This window comes from Blennius ocellaris (assembly GCF_963422515.1).
Source record: "Blennius ocellaris genome assembly, chromosome: 5".
NCBI lineage: Eukaryota > Metazoa > Chordata > Actinopteri > Blenniiformes > Blenniidae > Blennius > Blennius ocellaris.
In genome coordinates this window covers 30,282,446-30,296,715 of record NC_137654.1, presented here as the reverse complement: position 1 = coordinate 30,296,715, position 14,270 = coordinate 30,282,446, and the positions used below count along the sequence as shown (strand labels likewise).

At 49.0% G+C, this 14,270-nt stretch overlaps 1 protein-coding gene across 2 annotated transcripts in view; it reads left to right on the top strand.

Moving 5' to 3' along the window:
• Positions 1-5,506: 5,506 nt before the first annotated feature.
• Positions 5,507-14,270, top strand: part of LOC308130375 (tyrosine-protein phosphatase non-receptor type 7-like) — an 11,782-nt gene continuing 3,018 nt past the window's right edge. For both annotated transcript variants that reach the window (XM_080496712.1, XM_080496711.1), the window contains exons 1-7: positions 5,507-5,640; positions 9,514-9,711; positions 10,503-10,683; positions 11,378-11,462; positions 12,923-13,002; positions 13,260-13,397; positions 13,625-13,801. In XM_080496712.1, coding sequence (XP_080352838.1) covers positions 9,608-9,711; positions 10,503-10,683; positions 11,378-11,462; positions 12,923-13,002; positions 13,260-13,397; positions 13,625-13,801 — 765 coding nt within the window. In that variant the 5' untranslated portion in view covers positions 5,507-5,640; positions 9,514-9,607. The remainder of the gene's footprint in view (positions 5,641-9,513; positions 9,712-10,502; positions 10,684-11,377; positions 11,463-12,922; positions 13,003-13,259; positions 13,398-13,624; positions 13,802-14,270) is intronic.

Here is a 14,270-nt window from a genome sequence, read left to right as displayed (position 1 = left end):
CACCTGACGAGATCTGGAGGAAACACCAGTGGTTGAAAAACACTGCACTAGGTGGCGCTGGGGTCAACGTGATGAGGACGTGTGTGATGGCGGAGCCACGTTAATGTAGCTGAGGGTTTGACGCAAAGTTTCTTGAACTGATTATTGCGTTGAACAGACGACGATAAGAGCATTTATTGCGGAAAATGGAAAAATCAATAAATAGACAAACGGCGACATTGGTTCATTTCAGAAGCTTTGTTCATGTTTATTTGTTAGTAAGTAAAGTTTAGTGATGAAGCCCTTTTCACAGATAAAAATCACAAGTTGCTGTACAAGGAATGGGTGCAATAAAACGGAACAAACAAAATTACATAAAACAGTAAAAGTGAGGGAAATGTTGAGCTAAAATCTTCCTTAAACAAGCGTTCTTCTTCTTGTGTCATTTCGTCGACTGACGCATCGGCTGGTTTTCACCCTTCAATCAATCAAGTCGTGGCCTGAAGTTCACGAGGTTGGCGTCGTACAGTGTGGCAAGCTGAAGTTGTCGAGGTCGTCACTTTCAACGTGGGGGTTGTTGTTTGACGCGTCTGCGTCTGCATCCAACACTTGGATGCAGACACGAGAGGAACTGAAAGGAACAGTCGCCCTGGGAAACTTTCATACTGGAGCACAAAAATTTTGTTTTTTTTACTGAAATTCAACTTAAACTGCAGAATTAGTGAATTTGAGAAGGGAACTTGTGTTTTTGTCAAGTTGATGGGGCGAAGAAAAAAAAAAACCGCAGGACTCATCAGATGGTTTGACTTTCGCTTGCTGCTGCCCGGTTTGGTTGTTCAGAGACAAACAGGAAGCAGAAGTCTCGTGTGGTACGAGTCAGGAGGCTGGAGGGCGAAGGGCTTCTGGTGCCTCTGCAACTTTTCTCACCAAGCTGCCGACTGGAGTTCCCCTCGTCTTCAGGTCGATCCTGCAGGCCGGACCACGTCTGCAGCTGCTCAGGCAGCAAGATGGCCGACAGACGGAGACGAGAGCGACGGCCCCAGATCGGCGGTTGGGGGATTTCCCAAACCAAGAGGGGGCAGAAGACATCGTTGGTGTGTGAAAGTCGAAGCGTCAGCGTGGGTTTTACCAGCCGCCTGACCTCTACGGGACCTTTGAGCTGTCATGCTGCTTTCTGCCACCAGGTGGTGTCTGACCCTCGACACCTCCCCTCTCCTTAAAGGGTCCACAAAATCGGACGGACTTCATTTCAGTCTGCTGCCCGACGAAGGTTCCACCGTCTCTCCACCGTTGTCAGAATCTCCCAAGATGCACGACTTCTTGGTCAACGCGGGCTTCAATGGCTTCAACATCTTCACCGCCATCGTAGGGAGTTTTACCTACAGATTCCTGTTGGACATGCACCTGAAGTGTCCCTGTGGCGACGCCAGACTGGCCTGCGGCTCCCACATGGCGGTGCCGCCCGGCATCATTCTGCTGCTGATGCTCATCATACTGACCAGAGTCGAGGCTCGTTTCAGGGCGAGTCATGTGGTGGAATCCGCGGCCGTGGCTCTGCTGTGGGTCCTCGATGGTTTCAGCGATGAAGAGTGGCTCCTGTGCTGCCTGGCCGACCGGCAGGACCAACCAGCCTGCGGAAACCAAAGCCACGCCACCGCCAACCAGGAGAAGCTGATGGAGCGGTCCAGGGCGAGTCTCCCGTCTCCTCACGTCGTCTGACTCTTTAGAAAACTGCTGGCAGCAGGATGGACTCCACGTTTCTGACTTTCTGTTTCAGTTCGGCGGGGGTTCTGGGGGTTCTGGTTCTTGCTTTTATTGCAATCTTGCTGTTTCAACGGTGGGAACAACAGCAGGGGCAACAAGGGCAACAGCAGGAACAGCAAGGGCAACAGCAGGAGCAACAAGGGCAACAGCAGGAGCCAGAACAGGGGCAACAGCAGGAGCAACAAGCGCAACAGCAGGAGCAACAAGGGCAACAGCAGGAGCAACAAGCGCAACAGCAGGAGCAACAAGGGCAACAGCAGGAGCCAGAACAGGGGCAACAGCAGGAGCAACAAGCGCAACAGCAGGAGCAACAAGGGCAACAGCAGGAGCAACAAGCGCAACAGCAGGAGCAACAAGGGCAACAGCAGGAGCCAGAACAGGGGCAACAGCAGGAGCAACAAGGGCAACAGCAGGAGCCAGAACAGGGGCAACAGCAGGAGCAACAAGCGCAACAGCAGGAGCAACAAGGGCAACAGCAGGAGCCAGAACAGGGGCAACAGCAGGAGCAACAAGGGCAACAGCAGGAGCCAGAACAGGGGCAACAGCAGGAGCAACAAGCGCAACAGCAGGAGCAACAAGCGCAACAGCAGGAGCAACAAGGGCAACAGCAGAAACAGCAAGGGCAACAGCAGGAACAGCAAGGGCAACAGCAGGAGCAACAAGGGCAACAGCAGGAGCCAGAACAGGGGCAACAGCAGGAGCAACAAGCGCAACAGCAGGAGCAACAAGGGCAACAGCAGGAACAGCAAGGGCAACAGCAGGAACAGCAAGGGCAACAGCAGGGGCAACAAGGGAAAAAGCAGCAGCAACAAGGGCAACGGCAGGAGCAACAATTAGAGGGGAAACAACAGGAGGAGCAACATGAGGAACAACAGGAGGAACAAGAGGAGGCGCAACAGGAGGAGCAACAGGAGGAACAAGAGGAGGAGCAACATGAGGAGCAACAGGAGGAACAAGAGGAGGAGCAACAGGAGGAGCAACAGGAGGAGCAACATGAGGAGGAGCAAGAGGAGCAATAAGGGAAGCTACAGGAGGAGCAATGGCGTATTGAATCTGTACTCAAATACTCAGATTACATCTTGCATTCTACTGTATCATTCATCTACTCCTTCACTCAGTCGTTTCATTTCATTCCACCTTTCATCTAATTTTTATAGAATCTCTTTGATTTGTAATCAAATCTACTAAAACTTGAAGTGATGCAAACAGTTACTATAAAGTGATGTAAGCTGTCATTTAATGTAATCTTATCATATGATTTTTAGTTCTTTGTGCTCATGTTTGTTTGCGACTTGAAGGAGTTTATTATGTAAACTGTAATAAAAACAATGTGACTTACATACAACAACTGTTTGTTCTATAGCGACATCTTTGTGTTATTTTGTACTGTTTACTGTCACTTTGTGTTTTGTTTTTTTAATGATTTATTCCCGGTTGTGTGTCACATTGCGTTGTTGGCTGGTTTTCTTTTGTGAGTCTAAAAAAAACCCAAAATATCTGTCATTCCTCCGCCGGCCACCAGAGGTCACTGCTGCATCTTCACACTCCTCAGCCTGAGCCTGCACGTCAGCGGCGTTGGCATTGTGCGGTGTGCTGTACTTTTGCTGTGTTTACGTGATTGTGTGTCCAAAATTATGTGTGTTTGTGTGTAATCGTGTTGTTGTTTTTCACTTTGTGGCGTTTCCTGCTTCATTTGAAGTTTGTGCGTCTTTTCATGATCAGTTGTTCAGTTTGGGATGTTTTGCCATTTGGTTGTTATTCGTCTATTTGGAACATCTCGCCGTGTAGTTGTGTGTCTGTACAGCCTTTGTGCTGTGTGTGTGTGTGTGTGTGTGTGTGTGTGTGTGTAGTTGTGTGTGTGTGTGTGTAGTTGTGTGTCTCGCGGGTGACTTTCAGCTGATTGGTTGTGCAGTTGGACTCCAATCGTCATAGAAACCAGTGAAACGGCTTCTCAGGGAGTCGCCGCTCGCTATGTTATCGCTCATCGGGGAAATTTAGCTGCCGGCGGCGGCGGCGGCTAATCGCTCTGCATGCACACACACACACACACACACACACACACACACACACACACACACACACACACACACACACACACACACACACACACACACACACACACACATGAAGGAGGGATACAGTCGCTCTTTCGTACTGATGTTGATGCGAGTTGCTGCTCAGCCTGCAAGGCAGGACTCAGGGCTCCATCCACCCACCTCTGACCTTTGACCCCTGTGTACACACACACACACACACACACACACACTGCGCTCCGACAGCCGTTAGCGCTAACATTTGGTGTTTTTCCTTATTATATTTTTTTGTTTTTCTCGACTGCGGCTGTGGTTTCGTGGTTCAGAGAAACGTTAACGGGCGTCAATCGAACTCCATGTTGACGTCAACGTTGCCGCGATGAATCTCCACAACACAACATAATAATACGACATTTGACGTTTCATCGACCCAAAAACCTGCATACCTGAGCTTCACTGTACATGAACACAATACCGTGAGACACTGGCCTTTTCTCATTTCTAAGAATGCAAATACCGATTCGCCAAGTACCGACTCGCCAAGTACCGACTCGCCAAGTACCGACTCGCCAAGTACCGACTCGCCAAGTACCGACTCACCATTTACCGACTCACCAAGTACGTACTCACCAAGTACCGACTCGCCAAGTACCGACTCGCCAAGTACGTACTCACCAAGTACCGACTCACCAAGTACGTACTCGCCAAGTACCGACTCACCATTTACCTACTCACCAAGTACGTACTCACCAAGTACCGACTCGCCAAGTACCGACTCGCCAAGTACCGACTCGCCAAGTACGTACTCACCAAGTACCGACTCACCAAGTACGTACTCGCCAAGTACCGACTCGCCAAGTACCGACGCGCCAAGTACCGACTCGCCAAGTACCTACTCACCAAGTACCGACTCACCAAGTACCGACGCGCCAAGTATCTACTCGCCAAGTACCGACTTGCCAAGTACCGACTCGCCAAGTACCGACTCGCCAAGTACCGACTCGCCAAGTACCGACTCGCCAAGTACGTACTCGCCAAGTACCGACTCGCCAAGTACCGACTCACCAAGTACGTACTCGCCAAGTACCGACGCGCCAAGTACCGACTCACCAAGTACCGACTCGCCAAGTACCCACTCACCAAGTACCGACACAGCTGCTTTGAACACACACCTGAAGGTGTGAGACGGAGCGACGGCTGATTGGTGAAGAGCAGCGCCTCGTCTCTTCATTCTGTCTCTGCAGCTACCAGAGTATTATAGTACCAGGAGTACCAGGAGTACCAGAGTATTAGAGTACCAGAGTACCGGCGGTTGGATGTTCAGTTCCTCCATTAGATGTGGAGTCTGCTGCTGTTCATCTGACAGCTGGAGAGGAGAGAGAAAATAGGTTTATACAACCCCACTGTGACACACACTCACACACACACACACACACACACACACACACACACACACACACACACACACACACACACACACACACACACACACACACACACACACACACACACACACACACACACACACACACGCTTTCTATTCCCCTCATCCAAGGTTATGGGTCCCCTTTAGACTGCACGCCACAGGCTGCAGCATCGTCTATCCGACTAAGTGTGTGTGTGTGTGTGTGTGTGTGTGTGTGTGTGTGTGTGTGTGTGTGTGTGTGTGTGTGTGTGTGTGTGTGTGTGTGTGTGTGGTAATGAGCGAGTGGGTGGGTGCAGAAAAGGAAGTGGCGGTGAAGGTAGAAGTAAAGACAGAACAACAGAAAGCAGCAGCAACAGATGAGAGGACGAGACGAGAGACGAAGACGAGGACGAGGACGGAGACGAGGAAGAACCGGGGAGCGACAGAACTTAGAAAAAGGTGAGGAAACTTGGTGACTTGAAGTTTGAATGCGCACACACACACACACACACACACACACACACACACACACACACACATTGATGAACAGCGACAAAGTTAAATCTGATTTCAACTGATCAAACTTTTTGGTTAATTGAGATAAGTGTGTGTGTGTGTGTGTGTGTGTGTGTGTGTGTGTGTGTGTGTGTGTGTGTGTGTGTGTGTGTGTGTGTGTGTGTGTGTGTGTGTGTGTGTGTGTGTGTGTGTGTGTGTGTGTGTGTGTGTATTAGTCACCTGGCTCCTCTCACCACTGTTCTTTTTCTATTTTCATTATTTTTCTAAGAATCCCGAGTTTCTCATCATAAAACATAATTCTCTGATCCTCAACGTCTCCGGTTGAGATTTTTTTAATTTCTTTTCTCTCGCATCATTGTAACATTTATGACATCAGACCTGCAACAATCAGCCAATGAGAAAACAGATGAGTTTGAACAAAATGAGACATGCTCAGATGATGTTTGTTCGCCTCATTGTCGTGGAGTGTTGAAGTGATTTCTCACTGCGGCAGTAAGCTAACGTCCAGTGTACGAATTATGATCTGCTTATTTATAGATAAAGACAATAGTTGCTTGTTTTCAGCTTGAGTCCGTTTAGATAAAGTGAAAGGGTTCAGGGAGGGAGCCCTGAGGGACGCCGCACCTTTAAACAACAGGGTTTTTTCTTTATCATCACGTACTTTGTTCTCTCGTTTTATTTTGGCGTGAACCAGAAGTTAAAGATAAAGTTAACAACTCCCGCCGAATCAAGCTGGACGCCGCCGCGCGGTTACGACAGCTGGTGGTTAGCGGGTTAGCTATTGGCTAGCCACAAGCACCCGCTAGTCTTTCTCACGACGTCTTCATCATCACGTCTTCCTCACGACGTCTTCATCATTACGTCTTCCTCACGACGTCTTCATCACTACGTCTTCCTCATTACGTCTTCCTCACTACGTCTTCATCATTACGTCTTCATCACGACGTCTTCATCACTACGTCTTCCTCATTACGTCTTCCTCACTACGTCTTCATCATTACGTCTTCATCACTACGTCTTCATCATTACGTCTTCATCGTTACGTCTTCATCACTATGTCTTCATCATCGTCTTCCTCATGACGTCTTCGTCACTACGTCTTCATCATAACGCCTTCATCATTACGTCTTCCTCATTACGTCTTCATCATTATGTCTTCCTCATGACGCCTTCGTCACTACGTCTTCATCGTTACGTCTTCCTCATTACGTGTCTTCATCATTACATCTTCCTCACCACATCTTCATCATAACGTCTTCATCATCACGTCTTCCTCATTACATCTTCATCATTACGTCTTCCTCACTACGTCTTCATCATTACGTCTTCCTCACGACGTCTTCATCATTACGTCTTCCTCACCACATCTTCATCATTACGTCTTCCTCACCACATCTTCATCATTACGTCTTCCTCACTACGTCTTCCTCATTACGTCTTCCTCACTACGTCTTTCTCATTACGTCTTCATCATTACGTCTTCCTCATGATGTCTTCACCATTACATCTTCCTCATTACATCTTCCTCACGACGTCTTCATCATTGCATCTTCCTCACAACGTCTTCATCATTGTCTTCCTCATCACGTCTTCCTCACTACGTCTTCCTCACTACGTCTTCATCATTACGTCTTCTTCATTACGTCTTCCTCATTACGTCTTCCTCATTACGTCTTCCTCACTACATCTTCATCATTACGTCTTCCTCACTACGTCTTCCTCACTACATCTTCATCATTACGTCTTCCTCACTACGTCTTCTTCATTACGTCTTCCTCGCGACGCCACGTCTGAACACGAGGAATCGGGTGCCGCTTCGAGAGTCGTTTTCCCCGCGGAGACGTTTGCTGTGCGTCGTTATGTGAACGTATGAAGGCAATAATGGAGGAATGTGTGAATGTGACGCCGGTGATTGACGAGCAGCGGTTAATAATCAGCGCCTGGAGCATCTCTCTCTCTCTCTCTCTCTCTCTCTCTCTCTCTCTCTCTCTCTCTCTCTCTCTCTCTCTCTCTCTCTCTCTCTCTCTCTCTCTCTCTCTCTCTCTCTCTCTCTCTCTCTCTCTCTCACTCTCTCTCTCTCTCTCTCTCTCTCGTCTCATAACGGCCGTGAAAACAGGACATGTCTGTTCCTGCTGCTCCTCCTCTCCTCCTTTCCTCCTCTTTTTTCCCCTCCTCCTTCACTATCACTTTCCCTCTCTGCCATCACTTGTTTCTTCTTGCCCCGAGTTCCTCAGTCACCCGTCTGTTCGTCTCCGCGGTCGGTTAGTCCGGTCGGTTAGTCTGGTCGGTTTGTCTGGTCGGTTAGTCTGGCCGGTCGCAGCTCACGTCCAGGAGGAGGAGGAGGAGGAGGAGGAGGAGGAGGAGGAGGAGGAGCAGGAGGAGGAGGAGGAGGAGGAGGAGCAGCGTCTCGTTGATCTGAGCGACCGGCAGATCATCCGCCAGCGGTAAGATCCCATGTTTTCACGCCCGGCAAACACGTGGAATCGTCTCTGGACTCGTTTCACTTCCGGTGTCTTGTTGGTACCGGAGGAGGAGGAGTGGCGGCAATGACGAGTCACCGGGAGCCATGGCGCCTCCGGAGGCCACCGCAGGGCGGTGCAGGGAACGCGGCGCAGAAAGCTCTGGACTTTCCCGAATCACGGAAGAGTTAAACTGCAATAATACGAGTGTGTGACGGGACTTTACAGACTCTAAGGCCTCGTTCTATGTTTGTTTATAACAGAAACACTGAAAATGATGTAGTTACCACACCAGGCCACTAGTGGGTGCTGTTGTTTGTTTGTTTGTTTGTAATGAAACCACAAACACATCTAGTGGACAGACGTCCAAGTTGGATAGCTATTACGGTGACAGTCAAAATAAAAGCACCAAATCGCAGGAGAATCTGGACTGAGAGTCATGAGGAAACGTTCTTATTGTCCGTCTACTGAGCATGTGCAGAACGACGACACAGCCGGAGCGTTTTTTTCCGCAGGGTTCCGCCTCGGCAGCCATTTCCAAAAAGTTGCGTTTTCAGTGGCTCTGAGGGCTGTCGCCATGGAGACGGACTCGCGAAAACACTATGGAAACTTTCTGTTTTGAAGTCAGCGCCTGAAGGAGTGAATAGTTACCGCGATCAGCGGCGCCGTTTCAGGAACTCCACCAACGTGGAGGAGAAGCGAAGCGGCTCTTTTCGCCGTGGAAACGAAGACGTCGCCCCGCGACAGAGATTTTGAGTGACGGGGCAGAAAACTGAAGTCGGAGTTCTAGAAAACTGCCCCGAGTTTCAACCCGGAACTCTTGACGGCAACCGGGGCGAAGGGTTCTTCTACTCGGCAACTTTGAAAAACACATTAGTGTTATGACTTTTTCCGTGTGTGTGTGCGTGTGTGTGTGCGTGTGTGTGTGTGTGTGTGTGTGTTCAGAGAGTTTCCACATCGTTTTGATCTGAAGCCTTCAAGTGTGTCTCCATCGAAAGAGTTTCCTCATCACAGGAAGTCAGCTCACCACCCACCCACGCACACACACACACACACACACACACACACACACACACACACACACACACACACACACACACACACACACACACACACACACACGTCTGACAGCAGCTTGCTGGTGTCAGTTATTTGTTCGTCAGTGAGCCAATCGGAGGAAGTTGAGATCAGAAGTGAAGTCAAACTGAGAGACGGCAGCAGAGCGACTCCGTCGTCGAGCGTCTTCATTTTTCGTAAAAACTCGAAAAACGGGGGCTGAAAGTGTCTGACGTGAGGCAGGGGTGGATGGAGGGAAGGTTTCTGTCGAGGTAACCATCGCCGTGTCTCCGTCCTCCAGCAGGAGGCGCCGTGAAGCCATGACGAGACGCTGAGAGCAACTCCACCTCACACACACGCACACACACACACACACACGCACGCACACACACATCATGACTGAATCGGCGCACGCCACCCCCTCCCTGGGCGAAGAACCGATCACTCCTCCACCCATGACCACGCCCCCTCGCAAGGCCTCCGTCCGACTGCAGGAGAGGTGAGTAAAGCTCAAGGTGGTGGGGGTGGGGGGAGGGGGTCACATTCACACACATTCACACATTCACACCACAGGTACACCAGGAACAGTCAGGTCGCCATGGAGACAAAACAACCTGCATGTTGCCGAGCGACAGAACCATAACTCTAAACCAGAAACGTCCCGATAAACTGAATATATTCTTGAAAACAAAAAGAGTTCCCGGACCGGGGGCGTGGGACCAGACCCCCCTGCTGGTCCTGATCTAGTCTCAAGTTTCTGTTGTGTTTTATTTTGGAGGGACGAGCTGAGAAAGAAACACTCTGGTTTTTCATTAAACAGGCTGACACTGATAATTACATTGCTCAGAATCAGAATCAGAATCAGAATCAGAATCGTCTTTATTGTCATTGTAACAGGTACAACGAAATATAGCTGTTGCTATATTGAGAATATACTCATACTTATAGTGAATTACAGTCGCTACTCACTCGTCTAATGCTAAACGCTTCATTGAAAGAAACATTTCTTGGCAAGGATTATTATAAAACTCACTAATACGCAGCAAAAATGCCTAATTTAATATTGTCAAAGTAACGTTAAACGATTGACACCCGGTCAAATATCTGAACAATCAAAAATCACTGGTATTTCAATCAAATAACATAAAAATAAATAAATAAAAATCATGAAAACAAGCATGCTTTATGGCAAAATACCATTAAAAAATATTTTTTTTTCTCCTGTATAATCCACAAGTTATTCTTTTTCTCTTTGAACTCTCTTTGAACTCTGTGTTTTTCACTTTGTAGGCGGGGCTCTAACCTCTCATTGCTATTGGACGTGAGCGGCCTGGGGGCAGAGCCCGTCTGTTCCGTCTCCACCCCGAAGGAGGTGTGGCTTCAGCTGCTGCACACGTCCTCGCGACCTCTGACCCACGCGCCACTACAGCAGGCGGCCCGGGACGCCAAGGGGCTCAACGCCGAGTACCAGGTAACGCCAGCCACACCTGGGGGGGGGGGAGGGCGGAGTCAGGGAACGTGGGCGGTTCCTATTCCCGCCCAGGAAGGAGCTCTATGAGCTGGACGTTTAGCTGAAGCTACGTCAGGCAGTGGAGGAAGACGCTTTCGGGTTTGAAAGCTTTTTTTAAAGAAAAGCTCCCAAAGTGGAACTTTTTGGGGAAAAAAAAGTCTGTCGTCGTGGAGACGGGCGAAAACGAGACTTTCTGAAAACGCTGCTAGCGCACCTGGCGCATTCCCGCCACAGTATTTAGTTATTTTACTGCTGCCATTGTTAATGTTTATGCACGTGTGGTTTCATTAGAAAAACAAACAACTGCACTAAATATAATGGTTGTTGTTGATGTTTGTAATAATAATAATAATAATGTTACTTATTTTACTGTAGTTTATATTTATAACGTGAATTTTGAGGTGTAATCGCTTGTCGCATTTTCTGTATAATGCCGGTTTTTAATATCTGAAGGATTTTTATGAAAACAGATCTTACATTTGAACTGTAATGTTAGAAATTCGTTTTAGTATTTGCTATCGTAACTCTGGTACGAAGCGTCTTTTCTTCTTTCATCTTTTATATGTTCCCTGAAAAATAAACTAAAAAGTTCCTCTGATGACTTGAGACAGGGTGCGTTTGATCTGACCCCCGGCACCTCCCTGTCTCCCCGCAGAGAATCCCTCCCAACTTCGTGAGCGCGGCCGAGCTGGACGCTCCGGGACACACCATGAAAGACCGATACAAAACCATCCTGCCCAGTCAGTGCTCCTCCTCCTCCTCCTCCTCCTCCTCCTCCTCTAAATCTTCCTCTATCTCCTCCTCCTCTAAATCCTCCTCTAACTCCTCCTCCTCCTCTAAATCTTCCTCTAACTCCTCCTCCTCCTCCTCTAAATCTTCCTCTATCTCCTCCTCCTCTAAATCCTCCTCTAACTCCTCCTCCTCCTCTAAATCTTCCTCTAACTCCTCCTCCTCCTCCTCTAAATCCTCCTCTAACTCCTCCTCCTCCTCCTCTAAATCTTCCTCTAACTCCTCCTCCTCCTCTAACTCCTCCTCTAACTCCTCCTCCTCCTGTAAATCTTCTTCTAACTCCTCCTCCCCCTCCTCCTCCTCCTCCTCTAAATCTTCCTCTATCTCCTCCTCCTCTAAATCTTCCTCTAACTCCTCCTCCTCCTCCTCTAAATCCTCCTCTAACTCCTCCTCCTCCTCTAAATCTTCCTTTAACTCCTCCTCCTCCTCCTCTAAATCTTCCTCTAACTCCTCCTCCTCCTCTAACTCCTCCTCTAACTCCTCCTCCTCCTGTAAATCTTCCTCTAACTCCTCCTCCTCCTCCTCTAAATCTTCCTCTAACTCCTCCTCCTCCTCTAACTCCTCCTCTAACTCCTCCTCCTCCTGTAAATCTTCTTCTAACTCCTCCTCCCCCTCCTCCTCCTCCTCCTCTAAATCTTCCTCTATCTCCTCCTCCTCTAAATCTTCCTCTAACTCCTCCTCCTCCTCCTCTAAATCCTCCTCTAACTCCTCCTCCTCCTCTAAATCTTCCTCTAACTCCTCCTCCTCCTCCTCTAAATCTTCCTCTAACTCCTCCTCCTCCTCTAACTCCTCCTCTAACTCCTCCTCCTCCTGTAAATCTTCCTCTAACTCCTCCTCCTCCTCCTCTAACTCCTCCTCCTCCTCCTCCTCTAAATCTTCTTCTAACTCCTCCTCCTCCTCCTCTAAATCCTCCTCTAACTCCTCCTCCTCCTCCTCTAAATCTTCCTCTAACTCCTCCTCCTCCTCTAACTCCTCCTCTAACTCCTCCTCCTCCTGTAAATCTTCTAACTCCTCCTCCCCCTCCTCCTCCTCCTCCTCTAAATCTTCCTCTATCTCCTCGTCCTCTAAATCTTCCTCTAACTCCTCCTCCTCCTCCTCTAAATCCTCCTCTAACTCCTCCTCCTCCTCTAAATCTTCCTCTAACTCCTCCTCCTCCTCCTCTAAATCTTCCTCTAACTCCTCCTCCTCCTCTAACTCCTCCTCTAACTCCTCCTCCTCCTGTAAATCTTCCTCTAACTCCTCCTCCTCCTCCTCTAACTCCTCCTCCTCCTCCTCCTCTAAATCTTCCTCTAACTCCTCCTCCTCCTCCTCTAACTCCTCCTCTAAATCCTCCTCTAACTCCTCCTCCTCCTCTAAATCTTCCTCTAACTCCTCCTCCTCCTCCTGTAACTCCTCACTACTCTCGTTTCAGACCCAGAGAGTCGGGTGGTGCTGCGGAGCACAGAGGAGGAGGCGGGGCCAGACCGCTACATCAACGCCAACTTCATCCGGGTCAGTCGCAGTCGGAGTACTCTGAAGGAGGAAGTACTATGAGGGACAAAATACTTGTGTGTGTGTGTGTGTGTGTGTGAAGCAAAGAAGAAACAGGAAGTGACACCCCCCACTACCACCAACACCGCCATCCCCACCCCCCACAGTGCACAGACGCTGTTTCCTAGTTTCGGCTGCGGGGGTGGAACCCTGTAATGGAGCAGGAGGCTCTTCTTCTGGACGTGACCTCCCCCCCCCCCCCCCCTCTCCCTCTGCAGGGCTTCCGGGGAGCGCCGCGGGCCTACATCGCCACCCAGGGGCCGATGGTGCACACCGTGGCCGACTTCTGGGACATGGTGTGGCAGGAGGGGAGCCGCATCATCGTCATGGTTACCCGACTGAAGGAGAACAACGAGGTGAGGGTGACGTGCGTCGTCGGTGGTCGGAAGTCAAGATGGCGGCCTGGCGGCAGGTTTCACTGTAAGAAACAAAAATGTTGAATCATTTCCCAAACTGGGATGTAACCAGTAACCACGTAACCATGGTAACATGTAACCAGTGGCACCAGGGTCCTGTACGTACCGCGGGTACAATGTTCTCTAAAAAAAGAACACTTTTAAAGGGTTGTTTGTTTTTGTCTCAGAAATGTGAAGTTTACTGGCCTCAGCCGAGGGAGAGGCTCCGAAAGGAGGAGGAGGAGGAGGAGGAGGAGGACGGAGATGAAGACGAGGCGGAGACGAGTCGATTCGGCAGATTTGTTCTTCGGGTGAAAGACGTCCAGGAGAGAGACGGAGTCACCGTCACGGACGTGGAGGTCCAGGTGAACCATTGTCCCGCCCTTGTTTGTTTGTTGTCTTAATGGTTTGTGTTGATATGGCTTGTTTTGGTGTTTGTTGACGTGTTGTTGTGATGTCTGTTACATTGCGTCGTTCGTCTTGTTGTTGTGTTGTTTGCTTAATCGTTTGTTGAGGTTGTGTTGTTTGTAACATTGTTTGTTTTGTTGTTTGTTAGTTTTGCGGTATTACGCCATTGATTTTGACAGTGTTGTGTTGTTTGTAACTGTTTTCTTGTTTATTGACTCTGTTGTGTTGTTTGTAAGATTGTTTTGTTTGTTGAGTGTTGTGTTGTTTGTAACATTGTGTTGTTATTTGTTGACAGTGTTGTGTTGTTTGTAACAGTGTGTTGTTTGTTGACAGTGTTGTGTTGTTTGTAACAGTGTGTTGTTTGTTGACAGTGTTGTGTTGTTTGTAATATTGTGTTGTTGTTTGTGGACAGTGTTGTGTTGTTTG